Source organism: Tauraco erythrolophus, chromosome Z, assembly GCF_009769465.1.
Source record: "Tauraco erythrolophus isolate bTauEry1 chromosome Z, bTauEry1.pri, whole genome shotgun sequence".
NCBI classification, from domain to species: domain Eukaryota; kingdom Metazoa; phylum Chordata; class Aves; order Musophagiformes; family Musophagidae; genus Tauraco; species Tauraco erythrolophus.
In genome coordinates this window covers 83,073,682-83,100,066 of record NC_141496.1, presented here as the reverse complement: position 1 = coordinate 83,100,066, position 26,385 = coordinate 83,073,682, and the positions used below count along the sequence as shown (strand labels likewise).

The 26,385-nt window shown below is 39.1% G+C and overlaps 1 protein-coding gene across 2 annotated transcripts in view; it reads left to right on the top strand.

Moving 5' to 3' along the window:
* CEMIP2 (cell migration inducing hyaluronidase 2) overlaps positions 1-25,610 on the top strand; it is a 37,390-nt gene extending 11,780 nt beyond the window's left edge. For both annotated transcript variants that reach the window (XM_086629142.1, XM_086629141.1), the window contains 18 exons: positions 1,027-1,196; positions 5,600-5,809; positions 6,195-6,400; positions 6,936-7,005; positions 9,731-9,859; positions 11,506-11,594; positions 13,530-13,661; positions 14,164-14,199; positions 14,901-15,056; positions 17,228-17,405; positions 17,899-18,114; positions 18,780-18,988; positions 19,528-19,713; positions 20,917-21,136; positions 21,749-21,847; positions 22,903-23,051; positions 23,765-23,871; positions 24,623-25,610. In XM_086629142.1, the coding sequence (XP_086485268.1) occupies positions 1,027-1,196; positions 5,600-5,809; positions 6,195-6,400; positions 6,936-7,005; positions 9,731-9,859; positions 11,506-11,594; positions 13,530-13,661; positions 14,164-14,199; positions 14,901-15,056; positions 17,228-17,405; positions 17,899-18,114; positions 18,780-18,988; positions 19,528-19,713; positions 20,917-21,136; positions 21,749-21,847; positions 22,903-23,051; positions 23,765-23,871; positions 24,623-24,819 (2,759 nt within the window). In that variant the 3' untranslated portion in view covers positions 24,820-25,610. The remainder of the gene's footprint in view (positions 1-1,026; positions 1,197-5,599; positions 5,810-6,194; positions 6,401-6,935; positions 7,006-9,730; positions 9,860-11,505; positions 11,595-13,529; positions 13,662-14,163; positions 14,200-14,900; positions 15,057-17,227; positions 17,406-17,898; positions 18,115-18,779; positions 18,989-19,527; positions 19,714-20,916; positions 21,137-21,748; positions 21,848-22,902; positions 23,052-23,764; positions 23,872-24,622) is intronic.
* The last annotated feature ends 775 nt before the right edge of the window (positions 25,611-26,385 follow it).

Sequence of the window (26,385 nt, the reverse complement as noted above, 5' to 3'; positions counted from 1 at the left end):
GTGCAGCAACATTTACAGACATCTATTGACTTTTTAAATCCTCAACAGCAGGTACAGAATTAATACCACTCTTGGTTCCTCTTCATATTGTGGTAACGACCAGTTTAGGCTTGTATCCTTTTGTAAGCTTTGAAGGGGTATTGACAGGCTGTATTCAGGGAATCAATAAATGGAAAAAAAAAAACCAAGGGGAAAAATATTTTTAAAAATAAGCACATAAGTACATTTTTTTAAGGTTTACAGAACCAGATAATTTTCTCACTTTGTGCAGACAAATAAATTTATTATTTCTTTGGAAGAATACTGTAAAACCAGAGTATCTTCTTTTCCCTTATTTTAGTTTATGTGTCCTCAGAATAGCTATTTAGGAAAGAGCACTTTTTAGTTGGTAAAGCAAATCCTTTTTTCTTTCAAAGAGGCAGGAATACAGTATTTTCTAAAGATGTTTTGGCCTCATTTTCAGTTCTTAATTTTATTCAGAACAGCTTAAGCAGCCAGAATCTTTTTTTCTTTTAAAGCAACTCTGTATCTGTGCTTTTTTCATTAAATGTTTTCTAGATACATTGGATTCATTTAAACTTTTCTTTATTTTTCATTCATCCTGTTCACAAACTACTGGACTGAAATTAAGATGTACTTTCAAATAAAACGTTGGGATTTGTTTAGGATTAGTTATCTTACTAAAATGAAAAATACTTAGTGCTTTGTTTTGAAGGAAACATGGAGTAGCATACTTGATTTGTTATCCTACGAGATGCTTAGCTATCATTGAGTCAGTCTGGAAGCGGGGAATTTGCTTGGTGTTAGCTGTGTTAACGTTTATCACATAACAAATATATGCTTTCTGTGTGCCTTAGCATAAGAAAAGCTAAGAGAGAACAGCACGTTAAAGTATCAAAGTGCATGGATTTTGGTGCTACAATTAGCTTGCTTATATAAAATAAGTTAGGATTGTTTTTAATCAATGACAACTTTTTTTTTCTTTTTTGTTTCCTTTCCTTCCTCTTCAAAACTCATTTTCGACAGAAAATCCTCAATTTCTTCATGTAGGAGAAGTTATTGACGGAGTGGACATGAGGGCAGAAGTTGGAGTTCTTACAAGGAACATCTTAATCAAGGCGGAGATGGAAAATACCTGCTATCGTGAAAAGGAGTGTCAGTTCTTCAATTATGATACGTTTGGTGGACATATCAAGGTCTGAAAAACATGTTAAAGTAGCTTTATGTCATATATTTGGTGTTGAGCAGCATGGTTTAGTGACCCTGACAGTGCAGGGCGAATGGTTGGACTCGATGATCATGAAGGTCTCTTCCAACCAGACGATTCTATGATTCTATGACAAAGGCATATTGTCGTGGGTTAGGTTAAACTGTCCCCCCCACACACAGCCGGTCACTCCCCCTCCCCCACCCCCAGGAATGAGGGAGAGAATTAAAGGATAAACGTGAAACCCGTGGGTTGAGATAAGAGTGATTTAATACAGATGATTTAATACAATGTAGGTGCTCACCTTTAAAACGGCCATAATCTTTTCGAATATCTCGCAGCTCGCTCATTTTTAGAGATCTGGTGGTTATCCTCTCATCTATGATGTCACTCCTCCTCCATTGAGATTTCCTCTGAGGCGAAACAGAACGCTCCCGCTTCATTTCTCGTGATGGCCCTGGTCGCTCTTCATCATCATCATCATCCTCTCCTCTACGTTCTGACTTTCGCACACATTTCCTCGGTTGCTCTTCCTCCAATCGTTGTGATGGCCCTGGTTGCTCTTCTTTGTCTGGTTGCTCTGATGGCCCTGGTTGCTCTTCCTCATTTGGTTGTTGTGATGGCCCTGATTCCTCTTCTTCATCGTCTAACTTTTGTATACATTTCCTTTTCCTTATGGGGGCAACTGATACCGTTGTAGTCTGAGTAGCTATAGTGCTTGTCATGGGAGTTGAGATGGCAAGCACAATAACCCGAGAAATAAATTGATATACACCCCTAAATGGCCGATTGATTTTGAATATATAGATAATTAAACATATATTCAGGAGACCTTGCAGGACAATCAAACCGGTTAAATTATTCCAATGATGTTCAGCATTATCAAAATCAACGTAAGCTTTTGTGAATGAAAAGTCACCGGTATAATTGGCGATGATATCCGCCAGGTGACGCTCAAAATTAATAAACGAGCTCCACATCACCATCCCCCTCTGCACCGCTGAATACAAAGACTGAGCCGGTCCCAGCACCGATGATCTTATCAGAGTTACACCGTACAGTATAGCAAAACCCTTAATTACCGATAACATACTTTTCATGCTAGTCCAACACCCAGAGCCAGAAAACCGCATAAACATTCCACCTAGCATCATATAGGGTAGATAAGACAATAAATTATGAATGTCCGGTAACATGTACGCAAGCATAACAAACAGCATTCCGGCCAGCCACATTGTTATCTCAACCCCTTCGAGCCCCACGTTGGGCGCCAATTAAGACTGTCGTGGGTTAGGTTAAACCGTCCCCCCCCCCCCCCAGCCGGTCACTCCCCCTCCCCCACCCCCAGGAATGAGGGAGAGAATTAAAGGATAAACGTGAAACCCGTGGGTTGAGATAAGAGTGATTTAATACAGATGATTTAATACAATGTAGGTGCTCACCACCCCCTCGTATGCGTAGCCCGTCTCGTCCCGAAAACTGCAAATCCCGGACGAATGCAAGGCCCCGAAATAGAGAGGGGCAGAGAGGGAGAGATAGTACTCCGAGAGTGGGAGTACTGGGAGAGAGAGAGGAAAGGAAAAAAAAAAGAAAAGCAATAGAGCGAAAAACACAGCAAGCGCAAAAGAGCAAAAGTGGCAAAAGCCAAAGCGCAAAAGCCCTTCTTCCCGTCTGACCCTCGCTTTTATACTGGGCATGACGCTGCATGATATGGAATACTAATTGGCCAGTTTGGCCCTCAGTCTTAAGTTCCACACAAATCACAAGGGGAATCGTGTCCCCCTTGTCCCAGCTATGCTCACCCCTTATCCCGCCGTGCTTCTGCACTCCGGCACACTGAAAAGTCCTTGGCAGCTTGTTATCAGCGTTCTTCTCAGAGCGAGCCTCTGAGTAAAACCAAAACACGGAGCTTTTCTAGCTGTTAAAAAAAAACCTCTGTCCCAGCTAAAACTAGGACACATATTGAGGACAAAAAGATTAATGCTAAACTTGGAGATATTTGAAAATTTAAGGAACACCAATTCATACAGTTGCTTTGCATAGAAATTACTTCATTCTCAGCTTTCCCAAAATTAGATTTAACTCATCAAGACTTAGTCTGCAGAACGGAAGTGATTCCAATGCATGAAACGTAGAAGTATCCAGCATATCTTGCAACATTATATGGAAGGGATTAAACCTTACAAGTGATGTCCATGCATGTGCATCCTGTAATATTACAGAATAAATTTTTATCTCTCTTTTCTCTGTCTTCTCTCCTTTCGCTGCCTTTCTCCTTCCCCAAGTGACGAGCATTGAATCCTAGAGATCTGCCTCATCTGAAATTGGTCACTAGAGAGGCATGGAAAGGAAAGAAACTGAGTTGGACCATGGTGGTTTTTTATTTAATTTTTTAAAAAATTGAAAGTACTAAGGTTATGTGAAGGAAACTGCTTATAATTTCTTGTATTACCATAAACATAAAGAAAGCTGAGGGAAAGTACTATTATAGAAACTAATGTTTAAACTCGTATTCACTTAGTTTTTAGATGAAAGGATTGATCAGCTTTTCCCTGATGCTGGAGGAGTTTGAGGCCTTGTATTTTAAATGCAAATGTATTTGTGCTGATCGTGTGCTGGTCACAGTTTAAATCTCTCTTTCTAGTATATTTAGATGCAGATTTTAATTTTATAATGGTGGGAAAAAAAACATGCCCTTTCCCTACTGTGTGGCAGCTTTTGTTTTGTCGAAGAGAAGTAGGTGGGCTGGGGACACTCTTTTGTGTTTAAGATAACATCATGAAAGAAGATAATGACAAGCTGTGAATCTTGCAAAGCGTGACCTTGGTTGCCACAAAAGCGCAAATGCAGCAGACCCCTCAGACGTCTGGAAGACAGAACAGAAAACAAACATTTTGAGTCATCAGAGTTGTTAAAACCGTTCCCAGGAGACTGTTGGGAGCAGCTGAGCGTCTGCTGCCAAACCTGGGCTTCAGCACTAAAAGCATTTTCAGCTTATGGTAATCTTTCGTGCTCAAGCAGAGGGAGCCTAAGCACTAGCAAATGTTAATGGCCTCAGGGGTTTTGACCATCCTGGATTTTCCACTGGTCACTGGGACAGTACCTAAGGAGGCTTAATGGCAGTGAGGAGAGGCGTTGGTTTGTGGTTTTATAACTGCATTAGTGCTTTTAAATGTTAAGAGTCGGAGATCTGAGGGATGCCTGGTTTTGACCACCCTTCTGTATTTTAGGCATACAAACCTTAGGAGTGCAATTGAGGCGGGGGAGGGAATGTATATTACTAATTTCCCTAGAGAAAATGTGAATTTTTCATAAAAAAACAGTACAGGTAAGTTAATGAAATAACTAAAAAGGCTTTTTCTCAGCTTAGCTTCTTGCAGTTTAGCTGTGGTTTTTGTTTTTGTAGCAGATTAGGTGGAAGAAAATACTTTTACTTTCCTGTGTTACTGGTACAGCCCCATTATGTTTTTACTTTGTATTAGGTAGCATTACTGTGAAGTTATATGATTCTGAAGACAATTTCATGTCTTAATAAAGAAGTTTCTCTGGAGCGCTGTGTCCAGTTTTGGGTTCCCATTGCAAAGAAGATGTAGATGCATTGGGGTGTGTCTAGGGAAGATGGTGTGGGGGAGTATGTGATGATGAGCAAGGAGGAGCTGAGAGAACAAGGCTTGTTTGGTGTGGGGAAGGCAGAGATCAGGAGTCTCAGTGCTGCCTTCAGGCACTGGGGAGGGTTCAGAGAGAGCAGAGCAATTCTTGGAGGTGCACGGTGATAGGACAAGAGGCAATGGGACTAAGCTTCAACAAGGCAAATTCTGCTTAGATACCAGGAAAAAGAAGAGGAAGAACCAACTGATGTCATATGAGCATCTCTCTGGCTGGAGGTGTTCCTTGGGCAATGTGCTGAGCCGCTGTCTTTAAGCTGACCCTGTGCAGAGCTGGTGATTGGACCAGGCATCTCAACATGTTCTTTGGAATCTGCATTGCTCTGTGATGTTGTTCAGCTAAGCCTGTCCCAGGTGGGCTATGGACGGGCCCTGGTGTGGATGACTTCTGTTTATTTGGACAGTGCATGGTTATACGCAAAGAATGTTTAACATGCCAGCTGGTAAAGACCAAACAGTGAAGTGTGGCAACACGTCTGGTGAAAACTGCTCTGTTTTAGCCACATGGAGATTTAGCTTTTACACTTAGTTATGAAGGATACTGTTTTTAAGGCAAGATATAGAGCAAGACAGTAACGATTGTTCTAACTTTTAATGTGTTGGCCTGTGGTGACTGTGTACATCCAACTTCTGTACATCTGGTATAGATGATGTATTAACTGAAATTTCCATTGGTTAAAAAGCAAATAGTTGGTTGTTCATTCCGGACTTCTCACTGTATTTTTAGATTTTGAAGAATTTTACATCTGTTCATCTGTCCTATGTGGAATTGAAGCAGATGGGCCAGCAGCAGATTGGAAGTTACCCTGTTCACTTTCACCTTTGTGGGGACGTAGATGAAAAAGGAGGTTATAGTTTTAAGACTTACCTGGAAGGTCTTTCCATTCATCACTGTTTTTCCAGATGTGTGACTGTTCATGGAACTAATGGCTTGCTGGTAGGTGCAAGGGGAGTAAAACATGCTATGTTGAAATAACTGTTATAAAGATCATCTAGAGCAAAAAGAGTCGCCTCCCTTCTTCAAGTTTAAGGCTCAGCAATGTTTTTTTATTGCAACGAATAAATGAACAAGTGCAAAGAGTAACTTACTTTTAGCAGATCTCAACATTCCGTTTTTTCAGATTCTTCCAGGCAGCTAAGCTATCCAGGCAGAGTAGTGTGTCTGTAAGGGATAAACAAAACTGTACACTTGAATCATCTGAACTGCTGATACTGAAGCTTCACTCTGCAGCTGTGCCAAGATAGTAAAACTAAATGGTACTTGTCAAATAAATCTCAGTAAATGCTATTGCTACTGACATAATGAACTTGTATTTCTGCAGATAAAGGACACCATTGGCTATGACACACTAGGTCACTGTTTCTTCACAGAAGACGGCATTGAGCAGAGGAATACTTTTTTCCACAACCTTGGGCTAGTCACGAAACCAGGCACTCTTCTTCCTACAGATAGAAACAGCAGCATGTGTATTGGTATTAGGGATAAAGTGTATGGAAGTTATGTCCCAGTGCCAGCCACAGACTGCATGTGAGTATTTCACGGTAGGAAAGTAAAACCAGCTGCAGCAGTTGAACTACTGATGATCTCTTGACAATATACAGATGGGAACATTTTTAAGCTAAAAAACAAAAAAAAGAATTTGCATTTAGTCTTTTATTAAAGAGGAAAAAAATAAGTTGCTTAGTAGGGAGATTGCTGGGTTTTGTGATACTTGTTCAATAGACTTCTAAGGTCGAGTATTTACTTCTGTGTAAAGGCATGCACATTCTCAAGTTGTCACTGCTAGTTTTTCTGCATACTACTAATCTCCTGTAGAAGCTTATTAAAACAGTTTATCATTGCACAGAGTATCTGAACAACATTAAATAAAACACTGTGCATTGAACTAAAAAAAGAAGCACTTTTGACTCATAAACGGAGAAGGTCGTGGCTTTTATTTCATATGTGAAGTAGTGATGTCAGACAAAGTTTAGCTTTTTCTGATGTGCTTGTTACGAAGGGGAGCTATTTCTATAGGAGCTAGAGCTTTTCCATAATAACTTCTTTCTGACTAATGTTGCAGGGCAGTTTCGACGTTCTGGATTTCTCATCCCAACAATCATCTTATAAATAATGCAGCAGCAGGTTCACAGGTGAGGCATATGGATGTAATTCAGCACAAACTACTCATGCCACTGGTATTTGAAAAACCTGTAACATTTGCACTGCCAAAAATACATACATTTTTCTTTTTTATTTATGAATATGTTCATTTTATGTTTGGCAGCATATTGGCATTGCAAGTGCGGAGTTTGTCTAAGCGTGCATTTAAGAGATGCCAAAAATCTTTTTTCTGGCTGGATCAGAGGAGATATCTTCTTTTTTGTGGTTAATAGACCTGACAATAGTGTCAGTGTTTGTATATAGAGATAAATCCTTTTATTTCCAAAGAACTAGTGCATTTCACGTTAAGGCTTCTGTATTTTCTGTGGGTTGTCTTGAGTTTACTGTGTGACTGCTATGGAAGATTTGTCTCATAGGTGTAGTCATTGGATGAAAAATGACTACCAAAAAAAGGTTCATTGTGTCAGAAACAGGTAAAACACTTTTATTGTCAGTCGTTAGTCATTTGTTTCCCATCAGTGACTGTTGATATGTTTTTACTTGTTGTGAACCTTATATTAGCTTGTCACAGCTGCTTGTGAAGTAAAGCTGAACTACTCAGTGCGTGTTGTGGAGGAGGGGGCTGGAGTCTGTTCTACGTTGGACTAGAGGCTGAGATGTGCATGGTTTTGAGTGGATTTTTCTGAAGAGATCAGTGAGAATGGAAAAACAGGAAAGATGGTGGTGGTGGTTGTTGTTGCAAAGGCTCCTATGCTGGAAGTAGAATATGCCTGTGTGTCAGTGTATTCTTAGGCGCAGAATACATAATAAACCATAATAAACTGTTATTAATAGAACAGAATTCAAAATATTTAAATGAATTGAGATATCTAGAGTATAAAGAAAGTAATAAGAAAATTTTCTTCTCCTTTTTGTGAGGTCTGGCTTTTTTTTCTTTTTGGACAAACTTTTCTAGTTAACTGCCGACTCCCAGGAAGGATCTGGACACACTTATTGAATCAAACCAATTCTTGTCTTCCCAGTGCAATGTCTTTCCGTTTTGCCTGCTTTATGTAATATTCCTTTACCTTATTTCAGCATTGCAGACAAAGGAAACGGCTTCCTTGATCTGGTGCTTAAAACCTGCAAGGTCTTTTTCTGCCTCTGTAGTGTATCCCAGCAAACATTGCTTCCTTTTGCTAGTAGAATGTGCGTGGTCAGAGCAAGCGTTTGTGTACGTTATGACATTCTGCCACTCTGGCATACCACCCTTGCATGGGTGTAGACACATTAGTATAAAGGTTATTGTGTTTCAGAAACAGAATACTTTAACTGTGTTGATAAAAACTCTGTGCTGTAGAGCTTTTGCTGATATAAACTATAGCAATTCACAAGCAAATAAAATAATTCCATTGCCTCCCCCCCATTTCCTTCATTACACAGTGAAGCCTATTGTAAGGGTATATCAGCAATAGATGTTTCTTTTGTTTGAGCTGGGGCAGAGAAACCGTTTTCATTTTTCTGTATGCTTGCAAGTGCTTAAGGAGCTTTTGAGTTTATTAAACTTTTTTCCAAGCATTAGGATGTGTTTTGGATAAAAATTGCTTGAGTCTGCCAAGCAAAGAGCTGTATTTAATTATATGTGAAGTAAGATTTTGGTATTTTTATTAATGGAACATCCACAGTTGCTTTGGAATTGTTAATCACCAGAAATGTCAAAGTGTGTCATCATGACGGATGTGAATATGTTACTGAGAAGCAGAATTTCCAGGACTGTTTGGAAAATGAGTACACTCTCCGAGTGAAATGCGTGAAATCTTTTAAGCCGGAGTGAATTGGCTTTATCCACGTTTCTTGAACAGGAGAGTGACTATTTTTCATGAAATGGAGCACTCAGTATGCAGTGTTTCTTTAGCTACTGTTTAACCCTCTAATGTGCCTTATGGAATGATTTTTTTTTTTTTTATAAGGGCACAGATCATGTGGTCAGACAAATTTTTTCATGTGTGTAGGTATCTGCCATGCAGGTGCTGTTGCAATGTCCCCTCTTGTGAACCCAGATGTGTTTGAAATGGGCACTTTTATAGGTCTCATTTAGCAGATAAATCCAGCTTCTTTTAAGAGTAGGAATGTTGAAGAAGTGGAGAAAATGAACAGATGCTGAAATTATTACTACATGTTATTGGCACAGTGCTCTGAACTGGCCAGACTTCTTGATGTGCCTTTTTTCCCTTCTTCTGAAAGCTCTTGTGGGTTTTTTGGCTGTGTCATTAAATTCTGATGTGAGCAGAGATGAACAAACCTTAGTCAGAAAGTAACAGTAAGGATGAGAGGAGAGATTTTGAATATTTTACTGTAAATGGTATGTTTTATTAGGAAACAAAGGAAAAGCAAATGTGTGTGATGAAATATAACTGAAATGCAAAAATTACATTAACTCTGACACTATTCTGATTTGAAATATTAGGGTGTCTTAAATGAATATGGTGTTACATGGCTTCACTGAGAAGCTAAACACTTTTTATTGCATATTATTCACTAGAATGTAGCCTTATTTGCAAACTTCTGCTTTCTCACTGAGCAGTTGTTTGAAGTCTTTATTTTAAAAAATACATTCCGTTGTGCACAGTGTAGGTTTGGGCATGTTGTTATTTGCTTCTTACTTAAAACATCCAAGTGCAACTTAGCATACATGTATTTTCCTATTAGATACTTCAGCACCGATAGTAGTATCGGACTCACTTAAAACTAATGTCATTCTCTCCTTACTTGCAGGATGCTGGAATATGGTATTTGTTCCACAGGGTTGCTACAGGAGATTCTCATAGCTTAGCCATTGAAACCAAGTCAGAGCTTACACCCCTAGGAATCTTCTATAACAACAGGGTTCATTCAAATTTTAAGGTAATGTATTATGTAATTAAAAAAAAAAATATTTATAACTATCTTATTAGGACTTGTCTGTTTACATTTTAAGCTGATTAGGTGACGAATTCATGCTGTGTTTAAACTGCATGATTCTTTCTGGTCATTGTAGAACGGTGTTTAATCAGCATGTGTATAGTCTCTTGCCATGTTTCAAGTGTTCACTGTTTAATATCTTCATAAGGCACAAACAACTAAAACCTACTAATACTTCTAATGAGAACACATTTTCTCAGAAGTAGTATTTCAGGTGCTACTGTCTTCCAAACAGCATTGTTTTCTACTCCGAAGAAAGCTGACCCTTAAAGCATCAAAGTTTATAACAGTTGTGATTCATCTAACAGCTTCCTGGAGTAGCTGAGACTTGTTTTCCTGAGTCTCTAATGTACAGTAACTCAGGTATTTGAATATTGTGGCACAATCTTGGACTAGAGATTAAGCTTCCAGATTGCCTTCAGGAGCCCAGCCATTGGCAGCAGTTTTTTGTTAGAGGGTTCTCAGCCTAGATACAGTCATTCAGTGTTGTTTTATTAATGTGGCTTTAGTATCTTTTCCGCATTCAACTAAGTGAAGTTGAAGTCCTTAAATAAATTATTCCATTTGGAATCTAGCTGCTCTGTGTGTTTGTGTGTGTATATATAAATACATAATTACATTTACAAGCCACCTAGCTTTAAATATTTATTTGTGTTTGAAGTTTGCGTCATAAAGCTCAGGATCATTATTGGATTTTTTTTGCCAAGTGAAACTGATTTTACTTGACAGTTGGATGTCTGGGATACCAAGAAATGATGCACTGTTTTATAGAAGTTTTGTTAATGGTGTGTTTAGGACTGTGGGGCATTTGTTGAGACTGGAATTAAAACATACTGAATACAAAAGTGCATTGTAAAGAAAAAAGTGTTTCAACTGTATGGCTCATATTATCTTTAAATAAGGGTAGCATTTTGTGTACTAAAATTCCGTGTTAAAACAGCAAACTCCGCTAGCAGGTCTGATGATCTACTCATGTAGGAGCACTCAATTATAATCATAATTTGGATCAGAGATGAAAGTAGCTGGAGATATTCGTACATGTAATTCAGGTTAAATAACACAAATGCTTCCTTCTATTTTCTCAAGTAAATTATTCATACTGGATTGTTGCGTTTCAAGTTGATGATTGCTTGGGTGAAAATCAGCTTCAGTAGTGAAGGTAGTTGAGTTTTAAAGTGAAATACAAAGCATTTTTCACAGTGGTACTTTTGTTTCCCCCTGCCCCCTTGACGTTTTTCAGAGTATTTTGAATTCGCCACAAGATTGGCTTCTAGATTTTTCCAGAACAGCATCTGGAAATAAGTGTAAAACCTCAAATAATTAGATATTGTGAAAGAAATCTGAAATGAGCTTTAATGGTTTTCCATTACTTTTTTTTTTTTTCAATCCCAAGCAATTATTTTTCTCTGCCCAAATTAGCATAGACAGATGCTGTTTTTCCCTTAGACAATTTGTCAATTAAGACCAAACCGAAAGATCTAAGAGTTTCTAATACACATATTGAAGGCAATGTAAAGTTCAAATTTTAGAAATTTAATGTTTACCTGTAGTTTTGGATAATATCAATTTTCTTTCCTTGCTTGTTTCAGGCTGGTTTGTTCATTGATAAGGGTGTTAAAACAACTAATGCTAGCGTTGATGATCCCAGAGAATATCTTTGTTTGGACAACAATGCAAGGTAAAGGATACTGTCTTTCAAGTGAGTGAAAAGTGGCAGAGTTCTGAGATTGCTCTTACATTCACGTGAGGAAAAACATTTTTAAAACAATATAGTTATTTATAAATAATAAACAAACAATAGGTTCATATATGTTTTTTTCCCTCATTTGTTCATCTGCTTTGGGAGCAACGGAACAGGGTGTGTCTTAAAGGAATTGGCTGTTTCTTCTGAGCCCTTGCTGAGGGTAATTTTCAGTCTCTTAGAAGACTTCATTTTAAATATGCTCTGTGGTCATGCTTAAAGTATTTTCTGGAGTTGCTGCTAAAAGTAAAGCCTTGCTTTAAAATCTCCTTTTCTGATTTATGACTTGGTCTTAAATAGTTGTTAGAAAAAGCTTAATAGAGCCAAGTAATATGTCCACTTGCCTATCCTACTGCTGAATGCTTCCTGCTGTGCCTTCTAGACTTGGAGATCATAGCTCAGTGGTAGTTTTACTGAAGGCTGCAGAGATAGTACAATCAACTACATTTTTCTTTAATTTACAAAGCAAGAAAAAAATAACGGAGAGTCTAGGAAAAATCCAGGTTACACTGTACCTAGTTAGTCTTGTCCTGAACTTCAAATAAAATAGCCTGGGATAGCGGTCAAGTGACAATGTTGGAAACTGTATCTGTCAACATTTTATTGTGACGACTAAGCATTAGGACTGAAAATATAGTTCGTAAGATTATTGTCATTTCTGATTGACCTGTGTTTGGGATGAGAATAGTTAAGTGGTAGTTGCAGATGCAGAGAGGAACGTTCCCAATTTTGGTGATACCTAATACTTCTGAAAACGAACTCGCTAGTTTGAAGTTTTGACAGAAAACCCATATAATGCTTCTGGATTACCTCAGTCATAACAGGTAGTCAAGAGGCGTATATAAGAGACAAAATGCCCTATTAGAGCCTGTAGTCTGCTGACAGGGCATCAACAGAGGATGGGAGAAACCCAGTGCATGAGATGATGTTCATGTTTCACAGCAGCCAAAGAAGTCGTTAATGAGGTACTCTGTAACTACATGAGGCCACTAATCATTGTACCTGGAACCCAACTAGAGGGGTTTAAACATTGACTAGGGAGCCTGAGGACTGTCAAAAACAAACGTTCACCCATTCTCCCCTCCCTTCCCTGAGGGGGAAGCAGGACAGATCCAAATTAGAGTACAAGGTGAATCGAGCTAAGGGGCATATATATTTTTACCCTCTCAAAATGCGTTTTTGTAGATTTTTTTTTAATGTATTACTTTTTCTCTGAATCTTGGGGATAATCAAATGAAAGTTTCCACCAGTCTTTAATCAGGCTGTTTCTTCCTGTTGTCTAAAATAGATTCCAGCCATAACTTACCATGAGACCGTCTTGGTAGCAATGCAGAGTATCTGAGTTAGAACAGAAAAATATCTCAGGTGTGCTCAAAGGAGGAGCACTCCTCAGCATCAGAAGAGTTTGAAATATTTGAAGGAGCAGTTAGATAAACCTCCAAACTTTTTTCGTGTGGTGCACGTCAGCCCTGTGTATTCTTCTGAGAAGCTTTAATTCCCTCCATCAAACTTTCATGTTTATAAATGGGGAGGGAATACTTTGGGGAGGGCAAAAAGAAAAAGCAAGGGGATAAAAGGAGGTGAGATGCAGTTAAAAAAAGTTAGAGAGATTGAGCAAAAGCCTATGAGAGTTACTGGAAAATAGGTTTCATATTTGTGCTTCATTATAGCCAGAAGACACTTTTCTAGAAATAGAGAGCTAGAGATGCACCTCATTTTGGCTTCTGTCATTCCAAACATGAAGCAGAGTGGATTTTGCCCATTAGATGAGCATGAATGTTTATCTTTTAGGCTCTCTCAGTCCAGCATACATGACACGTGTAAAACAAATAGTATTCTTGTATTGAGTGTTTGGGTTTTCATCTGTTGCAGGTTTCGACCTCATCAAGATGCAGACCCTGAAAAGCCCCGAGTTGCTGCCCTGATTGACAGATTAATCTCTTTCAAAAACAATGACCATGGGGCTTGGGTCAGGGGAGGAGATATCCTCATTCAAAACTCTGGGTATGTATCCGGAAGCAAACAGCTGCATGTTGTTAAGAAGCTTCGCCTGAAGCTTTGTTTATGAAAGTGCATTACGACAGGGTTATAAGAGAAGATTGGTGCTTAACTTGAACTTCTTCAATATCTTGAATGACTTTCACTCCATCCCACTACTTTAAATGAAACAAGTTTATATGTGATCAGCTGAGAACCTGCCTCAAAAGGCAAAAAGAAACTATGATTAAAAAAAAAAAGTCTAAGAGTTGGTAGAAACAGCAAGTTTATACGGAGGTATCTATAGTTTCCCTGAAGCTCTCATGTTCCTGCTTAAAATATATAGAAAATTACTTGATTTTTTTTTCAACAGCAATGTTGTTATAACAGTTATTATGTATGTAGTGGTTCTAAATTCAATTAATAAAAAAATTCAGGTTTTCTTCAGTGCATAGCAGGATGTGCTCTTACAGTAGCTTGTTGTAGGATAATCCAGCAAATATGACTAAAGCTTTGAACTTTCTTTCAGGTTTGCAGACAATGGAATAGGTTTGACATTTGCTAGGTGAGTACTGTGTTAGTCACTTCTGTTTTTTCTTGCCTAGAAGCTTAGAAAATATGCATCCATCTATTAAAAATAATAGATATACATTCATAAGGCTATAATTTTGGTTTTGGGCACAGTTCTATTTCCAGTGGTAGGGATGACGTTATAAAGGCTGTAAACTGACACAGCTGACAAAGCTTGTACTTTAATTCAACCTGTGCTTGGTTTACACTGCAATTTGCTGCCCCTTCACCTGAAGAGTGATGTTTATCTAGATATTTTTGTTATTGTATGATTCCTTAGGCAGTTTTGCCTTTCCTCCTGAACAGTTGAAAATGAGTAATGGAAAAGGAGGCATGAGCCTTTGGAGGGGGCAGAGTCTCTTTCTAATAAAAAAGAATCAAGTAACTTAGGTAGTAAGCCAAAATTACTTAGGTTATGACAAACTGGTTGTAGGGTTGCAAAAGTGGGCTGTAAAAGAAAGTGTTGCACTACAAAGGGAGATAGAAAATTTAATTCTTGGCTCTGTGTTGACATTTCAAACCGCCTTTTGTACTGTTAATGATTAAATTTATTGTTCTGTGTATTGTAAATGAAGTCTAGACTGCTCTGCTTTAGGAAGACTGTTACAGAAGTAAAAGTAGGACTATGCCTTGGTGTGTTCATGTGCTGGAGAGTTGTGGCTAAAAGCTTATCTGACGCTGACCTTGCTTTGATAGTGATGGGAGCTTCCCAAATGATGAAGGTGCCAGCCAGGAGGTATCTGAGTCACTGTTCATAGGTGAAAGCAAGAATTATGGGTTTCCAGGCGGCCAAAATAAATATGCTGGAACTGGAGGAATAGACAACAAGACACGCACTCTGCCTAGAAATCGGTACGTATGTTACGAGTGAAGGAAGTAGAAATGATACAAGAAATATTCTCTGTATCAGGTGTAAACAGCCTTCTTGTGTGAGCTGTGAGAGATTAGAACTCTGTTGAAGGTGATGCTCTCTTTTTCTTTTCAATACTTTTTGTGGAGCTGTGTCGCTTTTGCCTTTTTCCTGAGTCAGTTTTCATCTGATGCTACCACAGGTCGCTTTTCAGTAGCAATTTAAGTTATCCTGCTCTAATGAAACCTTAGCTTAAACAACATTTGGGCCTGCAAGAGAGAAAGAAAAAGCTTTCAACGTAAAAGGATTTCAAGGGTCAGTTTAGGACTAGAGACTATCTGCCTGTGACAAATCTAGTCTGTGACCATGATCCTTTTCTTCTCTCTCTGGCTTGCTGTGATGCTTGTTTAACATAGTGCCAAGTCCTACCTTTGCCACAGAATAGGAAAGAAGGGTGGGGAAGGTCTAGGCCACCCTGATTTTGGCTGATTAGACGTTTGGAGGGGAGAAGTTAATGTGACGGTGATATATGAGGTATTCAGTCTAGTTGGGCAGAATGGCAGAACAGTGGAGGTTGAAAGGGACCTCTGGAGGTCATCTTGTCCAACTCCTCTGCTCAGGCAGGGCCACCTAGAAGTGACTGTCCAGGACCATGTTCAGGCAGTTTTAGAATATCTCCAAGGATGGAGACCACAACCTCTGTGAGTAACGTGCTAGTGCTCAGTCACCCTCACACTGAAAAAGTTTCTCCTTATGTTCAGGAGGAACTTCCTGTTTTTCTGCTTGTGCCCATTGCCTCTGGTCCTGTCCCTGGTCACCACTGGAAAGAGCCTGGCTGCGTCATCTTTGCACCCTCCCTTCAGAGATTCTTATATATTAATGAGTTTCCTGCTAGAGCTTTCTCTGTTCCAGGCTGAATCGTCTGAGATTTCCCAGTGTTTCTTCCTATAAGAGGTGCTCCAGTCAATCATCTTGGTGGCCCTTCATTGGATTCTCTCCAGTAGCTGTCTTATACTGGAGACAAGCACTCTAGATGTAGCTTCACCAGTGCTGAATAGATGGGAAGGATCACCTCCCTCCATTTGGCAACACTTCTCCCAGTGCAGCCTGGGATACCATTTGCCTCTTTGCGGCAAGGGTGCAGTGTTAACTTGTGGTCAATTTAGCTTCCACCAGGACCTATAGATTCTTTTCACTGACACATAGGGTTGTTCCTCTCTAGGTGCAAAGCTTTGCACTTCCCCATGTTGAACTTTGAGGTTCCCATCTGCCCATTTCTTCAGGATGTCGAGGTCTGTCTGGGTGGTAGCATGACCCTCTGGAGTATCAGCTGCTCCTCAGAGTTTTGTGCGCTCTGCAAACTTGGTGAGACTATTCTTAGCCCTATCATCCACATCACAAATGGAGATGCTGAACAGGATTGAACCTAGTATTGACCCCTAGGGTGCACCACTAGTTACTGGCCTACAAGCAGACTTCATGCCACCACCCTCTGGGCCCAAACAGCTAGTTTTTGATCCACCTCACTGTCCTTTGATCCAGCCCATAGTTCATGAGGATCCTGTAGGACACAGCGTCAAAAGTCCTACTGAAGTTTAGTTAGGCCATGTGCATTGCTGTCCCCTCAGCTATCAGGCCAGACATTTCTTCAAGTTGGTCAAGCATGACTGCTCCTTGGTGAATCCATGCTGATTACTCCTGATGACTTTCATGTGCTTCATATGCCTTGAAATGGTTTCCAGGATTAGCTGCTCCATTACCTTCCTGAGGATCAAGCTGAGGCTTACCAGCCTGTAGTTCCTTGAGTGTTCCTTCTTGAAGTTGTAAGTGATGTTTGTTTTTGTCTAGTTTACTGGCACTTCTCCCAGTTGCCATGATCAATCAAAGAGCAGGTGGTATTGTTCTCCTGCTGTACTTCCTGTATTGGGAAAAGAGTACATTTGTGAATGCACAGTGATAGCTCTTCTAACAGGAAAATTCAAAAGATTGAGGGAGTTTTTGACTCATTAGATAAGGGAAGAAACAAGATTTCCTATACTAAGATCTAACCTGCAACTCATTCTCTTAATGTCACTTTCTTGATTCCTCTGAGAGGAAATGTACTTGTGACACAGATTCAGGCTTATCATGAGTTTTGTTACAGGATGCTATGAATATTTGCTTGCATTAACAGGACATTTCCAATCAGAGGCTTTCAAATTTATGATGGACCTATTCACCTCACCAAGTGCACATTCAAAAACTTTGTGCCAACTCCAGACAGATTTACCAGTGCAGTTGGATTCTTGATGAAAAATCCATGGCAGATGACACCAAAAAACAACATTTCTCTTGTGAAGTTTGGTCCAAATGTAAGTTTATTACAAGTTTTCTTTTATTCTTGCAAATGACTTTCTTTTCTTTTTGCTGTATTTAAAATAAACTTCCAAGAACCCTAGATCATCTTTTCCATACATCCCTATTCCAGAGTTTCTCTCTTGATTGGAAGTCACCCAAGGTGTATCCTTTGTCTCCTGAGCAAAAAATAATACCAAGGGAGATGCAGGATATGTTGCAGTAATGGTCTCTTTCATGGCTAATGATACAGCTGAAAGGAGATTTTTGCAAGGTTTGGTATATCCTTAGTAATGAATTTTCAGTTGCAAATATTAACGCTGTTTGGAAGCAAGAGCTGGCCTGAGCCTATTACTAAAAATCAAAATGTCCGTTTTGCAAGACTGCACTGTTCTTGCCATAAGGTTTTTAATCAGCTTTGTCAAATTCCTGTGTTTCTGTAGGTATGCAAGTGTTTAATTAGTCTGTGCTTTGCCTGGGGAAAAAAAATAAATTTATTGTTGTTGCCAGGTTTCGTTGAGAGCCTTCTTTGGAAAACCTGGTCCCTGGTTTGAAGAAGGAGATCTGGATGGTGATAAGAACTCGATATTCCATGATCTAGATGGTTCAGTGACTGACTACAAGGATACCTATGTGGGCAGAATGGATAACTATTTGATTCAACACCCCAAATGCATTAATATTACAGAATGGAATGGAGTGGTTTGCAGTGGGACCTATGCACAGGCTAGTACTCCTGTGGCTTTCTGTTTGGGTTAAATCTACAGTATGAAAAACTTGTGGCGGCAAGGGGAGTGAAAGAACTACAAAATTACCTCTCTTGATTTAAAAATTCTTTGACATTTAAAAAATACTTTTATGCATATTGCACTTTTCAGCCAGTTGTGTATATCGTGTTCCCTTCAGCGTGCAAACTGGAAGTACAGTATTAGATGCTGCAAGGTAAAATAAAAACATTTTTGTATCAAAGGTGTTTTCTTCCACTGGAGTTACTGCAGTTCTGTCTTTTTTTGTTGTTTGTTTGTTTTTTTGTTTTGTTTTGTTTTAACGGAGATGTTAAATACCACCTTCTGAATGCACATCTCACAAAGGTTTGGTTCCCATTCTGGTTCCTGTTCTATATGAGTTTGGCCAAATACCATAGCTGATTCTATGGTTCGACTTTTTTTCTTCACCTCTCTCCCCACTTTTTCTCTGTAAAATGGGCAAAATCTACAATAGTTTTTTAAAGTAGGGCTCTTCTTCAGGAGATATTTGTGTATTGCGTCACTCAGAACATCAAGTTGCAGCATTTTGACTAATAATGTACTGGTTATTCTTCACTATTTCATTTAGTTTTGCACAGTGTCCAAATCTTTCCTCTTTCTTTCATCCTCCTTAATACCATGTAGGTTTATGTCCAAACCTGGAACGGACAGAATCTTTCCATGACTATCGTACGAGATGAGTACCCAGCCAATCCCATGGTTCTGCGAGGTATTAATCAGAGAGCTGTCTTTCAACAATACCAGCCAGTGGTGATGCTCCAAAAGGGCTACACGATACATTGGAATGGAAAAGCTCCAAACGTCACCTATCTTTATCTCATTAACTTCAACAAGTATGTTTACTTTCTTTCATGTCATTGATCCATAAGGCAATAGTGAATTAATGTCCTGGAGAATTAGCATGCGTGAGAGTTTGCAGCCATCAGTAAGACTGAATCTTGGGTTGTTTTTTTCTCATAATAACAAATGTTGAAGTATGAAAAGCAAGAGATTAAGCAATAGACCTACACCTAAAATTAAACTTTTGTGCAATACAGTGTCTCCAAGGAAAATCCTTTGTAGAAGAAAAGGTGCAAATAATGAAGTTGGGAGGAATTGGAGTTGAATAGTTTAGCATACTTGATTTTGTTGTCAGATACATTTGATTTTATACTTTGGATATTTAATAAGTTTATCCTGAGAGTATCAAAGTTACTATAATGTTTAATGAAACACTTTGTGTAGAGAGGGGAAGAAAGATCTTCTGGATCTGGTTTGGGACCTTTTTGTGTTCCAGTTACTTTTTTTTTTTTTTTTTTTGAGTGATCTGTTGGCTGTATATTGTCATCTAAACTGTTCCTACGGTGTATCATACATTTTATTTTGTTTTCAGGAATGACTGGATTCGAGTTGGTCTTTGTTATCAACCAAATACGGATTTTGTTATAGTATTGGAAACCTTTCAAAGACGGTCATCTGCTCTGTCAAGCAAGGTAGAGCGCTACATGCCTGTATCTTCAATGGCGGAGCTCGAAAAGAATCGATCGGAGAAGAAGTTTTACTTTGACAACAGTACTGGGTAACTCCTTGTAGCTTGACCCCATTGGAACATGTTGTTTAACCTGATAACGTCCAGTTTGATAGTGTTAAAAGTAACTGACTGAGACACCTGCATAAGAGGAAAGCTATTGCAAAGGAGCCTAAAGCCTATTTGAAAGAATACTTGACGTGACTTTGACATACAGTGGTTGTCATTGAAATACTTTCCCAAGAGCACCACAGTTGCCCTGGATATTTCCTACCCTGTGCCTGGGGAAAATGTGGTATCCGCTGTGCTGCAGAGCAGTGTCTTTCAGGAAGTAACTTCTAAGTCTTCAAAGAAAATCTGTGCCTTTGTGTTAAACTGAAAATTCTAGATATTTCCAAGAAGTTTTCTGTTTCAAGAACATTTTAGAAATATGTTTCATAAAATCCTAATCCGTTTTCAGCCTTCTCAAAAGCACTTAAACGTCCTGGTCTCTCTTTCAGAAGTACTTCTGACAGAGACCATTGAGATCCTTGTGAGAGGTTTAAAACGTGGTCAACTTTGAGTATATTAAGTCCTACATCTTGTTGTAGGATGTTGTACGTCCATACATCACTTGTATGTTTTGGAAATGTTGATCTTTAATTTATAATTTATTCTCTTATTTATTTTGTTCCCTTATCTGCTACTTTGTCTGTCTGTAGTAAATATGCAGATGAATGTAGCCCTTGAAAAGATGTTTACATTTCTTTTGTCTAAAAGCTACAGTGATAACAGTCAAATATATAATAGAAGAATTACCAGTCTCTTGTGTACTGGGAACGTTAATGACCACTACCCCTCAAGTTCCATTTCCAGGCATTTGCAACAGTACAATTATGTTGTCCAGTGCTGGTGGGTGAAGCCGAGTCCAAACAGTTACTTCTGGGTATCTGTAAAGGTCTATAATCAAAGAAAATATTTATGCTTTGTGGTTTGTTTTTTGTTTCCTGCAAGCTGCTGGTGTGAGGAGTGGCTGTTCTTTTCAGACCATTTGCATTTATAATGATGTCTCCTTTAATTGTTGGGAATTTCAGATATGTCAGTAGAAACTTTGTAACTCTAGTAAACTGTAAATATTTTGAAAAAGTTTGAACAATGGGGCAGAAGTGAGTATTGTAGTTTCTCTGCTTCTGAAAGTCATGAAATATGGCTGTTTAACATAAATACCTGTATTTCCAGGAACTGACCTAGGTTTTTTTTCCTCCTTTTGTGTAGATTACTGTTTTTATTTCTTCAAGCCAAATATAATAGGGATGGTCACAGTTATTGCTCATCTCAGGGATGTGAAAGGATCAAGATTGTGACCAAAGATTCAGCAAAAGGGATCAGTAACTGCATGGCAAAAGCTTACCCAAAGTACTACCAAGGACCAACTGTCATAAAGCGGATGCCAGTCAAAACTACTGTACCATGTACAAAATGTGGCACAACTCAGGTAAAATAAAATAAGCGAAGACTTTCAACTGTATGATTAGTGGTGTTGCCTGCTCGCTTTAAGGCAGAATTTCAGTCTTTCAGCACAGAATTCTGCACCTACCGGTTTGCGATAGTCACGTTGTTAATCTCCTGTGTATCAGAAGGCAGAGTCTCTGGTAGCACAAAGGTTTTGGGTTTTGTTCTTTGAAAAATGCTGCTTCACCTCTCACTCTGAGTACCATGGAGAAGGGACGTAGGTAGATCTGATGTCTGGTACTACATGTACTACAATATTGTCTGTAATCCACGTAGGATAGCTTTGCTGCAGAGATCTATATGCTATTGGCCAACTTTCTCTGCCTCTTCTTTTTTGGATCTGTGCTTAATAGCATGACCTTGAAATTACATTATCCATTTTAGCTATACAAGCTGAGAAATGTACTGGAAGTAGGGAATAAAATGGGTTATGCTATGCGTCATGGTATTTATTAGCATTTCTAGTGCTGCGCATAATGCCACTGACGAATGCATTTGCTTTCAAGCATAGGCGGTCTGTTGTAAGTTGTCTGGCATGATAAAGTGTTTGAGATACATGGATAGGTGTACTTAATGTGTTTTGTTTGGTATCCAGATGGTATTCACCAGCGATCCTCACAAAAACTACCTCCTTGTGCAGATTAATTCGTCTGGTAAAAAAGAGTTAAGCAGAGGTCAGCAAGCATTTATTTCTGTAAGTATTCTTTATGGTTTGCTTCTGTCTTTCTCTTTAGAAGTCTATATTACAACAGTTGTATAGCTCTACATAATTCCTGCCCCTCTTTTCTTAGCTTGAGTGCAGGGCGTTGGTTCACAGTTTAAAAACCAAACAATCAAAAAGCTGGTGTTCTAACCTCAGAAAACAGGGCTCCAAAGCTCCATTTTGTATTCGAGTCCTTTCCTGCTGGAGAGAAAAATCCACGTTATTGAAATCAGTTTTGTACTAACAGATTGGTGGGTTAAAGGGATGAGACATTCAAGCTACTAAGCTTTGCTAAGCTCCTTCAAAGTGGCAATTACTAAAGAATCCATGGAGATATCTGTATTTGTTTTGATGCAGTCCTGATAAGCCTAGTGATGTATACTGTATAAAAAGTAGTTTACTTCAATTTTTCTATTGGGATGCTGAAGGACACTTGAACGTGATGCTGAAATAGCATTTGCAGACATCCTCGCATCACAAAGCTTAAAGTCTGTATGTGGCTTACGTTCTGCAATGCCAGTGTGTTACCTTGGTTGAAATGGTAACACTCTTGAGTTACTGAGAGAGACAAACGGCACGTGAGCAGCGTAACCTTAGCAGCTGCAAACTTCTATAGAAATGCGTGTGCTGTATCCAAAGCAGTAAGAGTGCTCTGGAGGAGAAACAGGGCTAGAACTGGGCCGCTGCAGAGACAGATTAACCATGCTATTGCCAGGAAGTCCAGGTGCTTCAGTGTCTGAATTTTAGCTTCCCAAAGCAGGAGCAATGATCGAGTCAGGTAGTAAATCACCTGAAATGTATGATCTCCCTGTAGAAGCCAGGAACTGAAGGCTCCCATGCAATTTCAGAAGTCCCACTGAAAGCCTCCCCTTGGGGCAAAATGAAGAGATACTAGGGAGAAGCAAGTATTTGTAAGGAAATTTGTGCACACTGTGTCTAAACCAAATGAAGACTTTACACTGAGTGCAGTAGAATCGATGTTGAATTCATACCAACTTTAAGAAAGAAAGTGAACGTTCTTTTTCTCTTTTTCTGCTCCCATTCAGGTCAATGACACTATGTTTTCCTTCAAGGATAATGGTATACTTATTGTTGTAGTTGATGCCTGCATTGGCATGGTGTTGGAAAAGAGATTATTTTCTGGAGTAGACATTAAGCATGTGGATGGATATTTAAAATCTGGAATTCCACAAAGGTATGTGCAATGACCATTTTATGTCCAGTGAGCTGTAGCTCTGCTCTCTAATGAGAATTTAAGTAATGATGTCTATACAGGAGTACTGAAAATGAGCAAAATACCTGTCTAAGTTGAGGAGAAAGGAGAAACATAGGAGCATTTTAACAGACAATTTAGCTTTATTTGAGAAAACAAAGCAACTCAGATTTGAATGCTTAAAATTTTCCAGTGTTGCTTCTTTCACCTGCAAAAAGAAACTTTATTTTTAACTAAACATCATGTAGTAACACTTCTTTGCTTAAAACAATAGCTTTTTGTTTAATAAGATCACTTAAGGACACTGAGAAGAACTGTGTGACAAGATGTCATACTGTTCTCTCCCTATCTAGGGAGGGAATAGCTTATCATTAAAGAAAGATAAAAAGCTACTAACAGAAAAATCAGCACTCTAATCTAACTTTGGATCAATATCTAAACTTGATTTTTTGATACAAAATATGAAACTATTTAAATAACACTTTCCAATGATTTTGAAATTAAATTAAAAAAAAAAAAAATTCTAGGTGGGTGCTTTTCTAGGTACTGCTTTCAGAGAGGATTGACTATTTCCATGTCACGAAACAACATTGCATGAGTACTGTTAAGCCAGCTAGGTGTAACTGCATGAAGCAGAATATTACGAAAACTTCATGTTTATAACAGCTGCTGTCTCTGCACCTATTCTGCTGCAGGTCTATCGTTCTACTGAGCACAAGAGGTGATGTAGCAATTCCTAGTAATTTATCCGAAGCCTTAATGTCTCTGGGGACAGCCAAACCGCCTTATCTTCAGAGCTACGGTTGGTGGAAACTTTGCACATTTCTTTGACACCACCTCGGTCTATGTGTTTGTGTTGGCGTGGTGGGTTTCTCATGGGGTGTGTGAAAAGGATGCAGCTGGCAGAGCGTGGTTGCCAGTTTGCTCTGGTGTGGGCTGCTGTGTTTCAGCTCTTGCTGAGAGAGGGAGTGGGCAACCCTTCAGCAGATGGGGTAGAAAACCCTTCCCGTTTCCCCAAAGGGCATTGTATTAAGCTTGTTGCAAGCAGAGGAGCGACTAGCAGTTCTTTGTGCCTGTGGGTTGCAGAAAAAGAGCCCCGGGCTTTTTTCCCAAAGCCTGTATTTTGTGCCTCACCCAGCCAATCTATTTTTAGACAGTCTCCTGTGCCAGGCTAGTATTCCCTGTTCTAACAAAATTTGAAGGTAGGGAAGAGAATCTGTTGGCGTTTTGAGGGAGGATCACTTTATGGGCCACATGGGGTAGCTGTCATCCATTCGGGGCCCTGGCACAAGTCCTGTCCGAAAAAGCAGGTTTTATAACTGCTCCAACAGCTGTGTTTTCAAATTAAAGATTTCAGAGTATTTAATACTGAATATTGGAAAACAAAATTACAAATCAATATTTCCTTTCGAGGTGCATGCGAGTGGGTTAATGTCCTGAATAACGTGGCGGGGAGAGTTTTAGAGGAGGATGCCGTTTCCTTCCCAACGGGTCCCGTGTTGTGCTTGGATGGGCTTGGCTGGTTCAGTAACACTGAGCTGTTTTTGTCACAGGAAGCCTGGCCTTTCTGGGCTTCAGAGGAAATTTTAAGCCGTCCTGGATTAAGCTGTTTACTGGTCCTGCTGGGCATGGGCTCGTTCAGATAGAAAAGTATATCCCTCTACAACTGGAAGAGTATGGCTGTGCCAGAGCAATCAAAAGCCGACGGAAAGACCTCGAGCTTCTGAAGAAGGCTATACGATCTCATTAAAGACTAAGATGTACATAAAAGCTGGGGAAAAAAATGTGAACTAACTTATTTTTTAATTTATGGCATTTTTAAACTATATTGTTATCCAAGTAAATCATGTTATTGTCTGACAGATGTTTGCCAGCATTGACCGCTTGAATGCCAATCTGTGCACCTTCTAGTTGTACAAAATATTAAAGAATTTATTAGTATTTGTATAAACAGGTTTCAGAGATTTTTCAGATGTTTGTATTTACTGTAAACAAGTTCCTTCTGTTTAATACTCCTTTTGTATGTAAGAGGGTGTTCATAAAAGCCTTAAACTTTTGGTGACAGGTGTTGGAGTGCATCTTGGATTACTTGAAAGATTAACATTAAAGTCTCCACAAACAGCTTGGATTGGTTGTTATAACTTATGCATTTCCCTCAGCTGTTTTCCCGAGGGTTTATTTAGCAGTCAGCTCAGTTACATTCTCAGTCTGCTTTCCAAGGTGTTAAAAACCAATTTCCCTCATGCATGCAGATGACTCAAGGGCTTTAAACTGCAGTAAAATTATTGCTTTGCTGTATGAAAGATGGAGAGGGGGGATTTGAAGGTGCTGCCTGGGGCTGGGTGAGGACTGTGTACCGTGCAACTGAGTTTAACAAGGCTATGTGTGCCAGCATGTCATACAGAGCAGAAAATGACAACCATTCTTTGGGGTCAGCGTTTACTATTCACCCCTAAATACCCAGGTGTCCGTTAAGAGTTACTTCAGTAATCATTCTGGGTGTTAAGGCTGCAGTTTTGGGTACAGCTTGACTACAGCTTTTTCTTTTAAAGCTTTTAGCTTAGAAGGGCAAAGCTGAAATACTGTTATTCTCAATTTGGTATTAGATGGAGCTTGTACTCTTGCAGTGATTTTTGGTTGGTTTTTTGTTGTTGTTGTTTGGCTGTTGTTTTTTGGTTTTAAGGCTATCCCAGCTCTAACTTTTAAGGGAATGGAAGGTGCTCTCAGTTCGTTGAGGCATGTTATGTCTTTTGCCTTAACTTCAATTCTTTCGATATACTCATGTTGCTAATTCCTATGGATTTTATATTAGGTCCATTTGATTACTTTCGGTCTTGTTGCAATTATTTCACCCTTTCTGCAGATAGCATGAAAATAATTTAGAAGAACTGAGGCACAGCTGCCCTCTTTCAGGATCCTAGTCTTTGAAATTAAATTTCAGAGACTACTGTAAAGATGCATTTCATAATAGGGAACAGTTGGTGCCATAGAGCTAAAATGTAACCATAGTTCTAATAAAACTGACATACTTGTATATGTTCTCATTCATTCTAGCTGATGTAATGTATCTACCATTCAGAGGTGTTTTGTGCTTTGAGTTCAAAATGGAGTGGCTGTTAGAAATTAACTATATGCCTGTCTTCTCCAAAGAAATACTGTGGGGATTTTTTTTTTTGTGCTTTAAAGGAGAGGAGGCACAGTAGCAGACCTATTATTCTGTTCAGTTAAAATACGCTACCTCAGTGCTACAATTAAACTGCCTGGTCTAGTATAGTTTCCTAGATGAGAGGGGAGGGGAAAGGAGCACAACACAAGA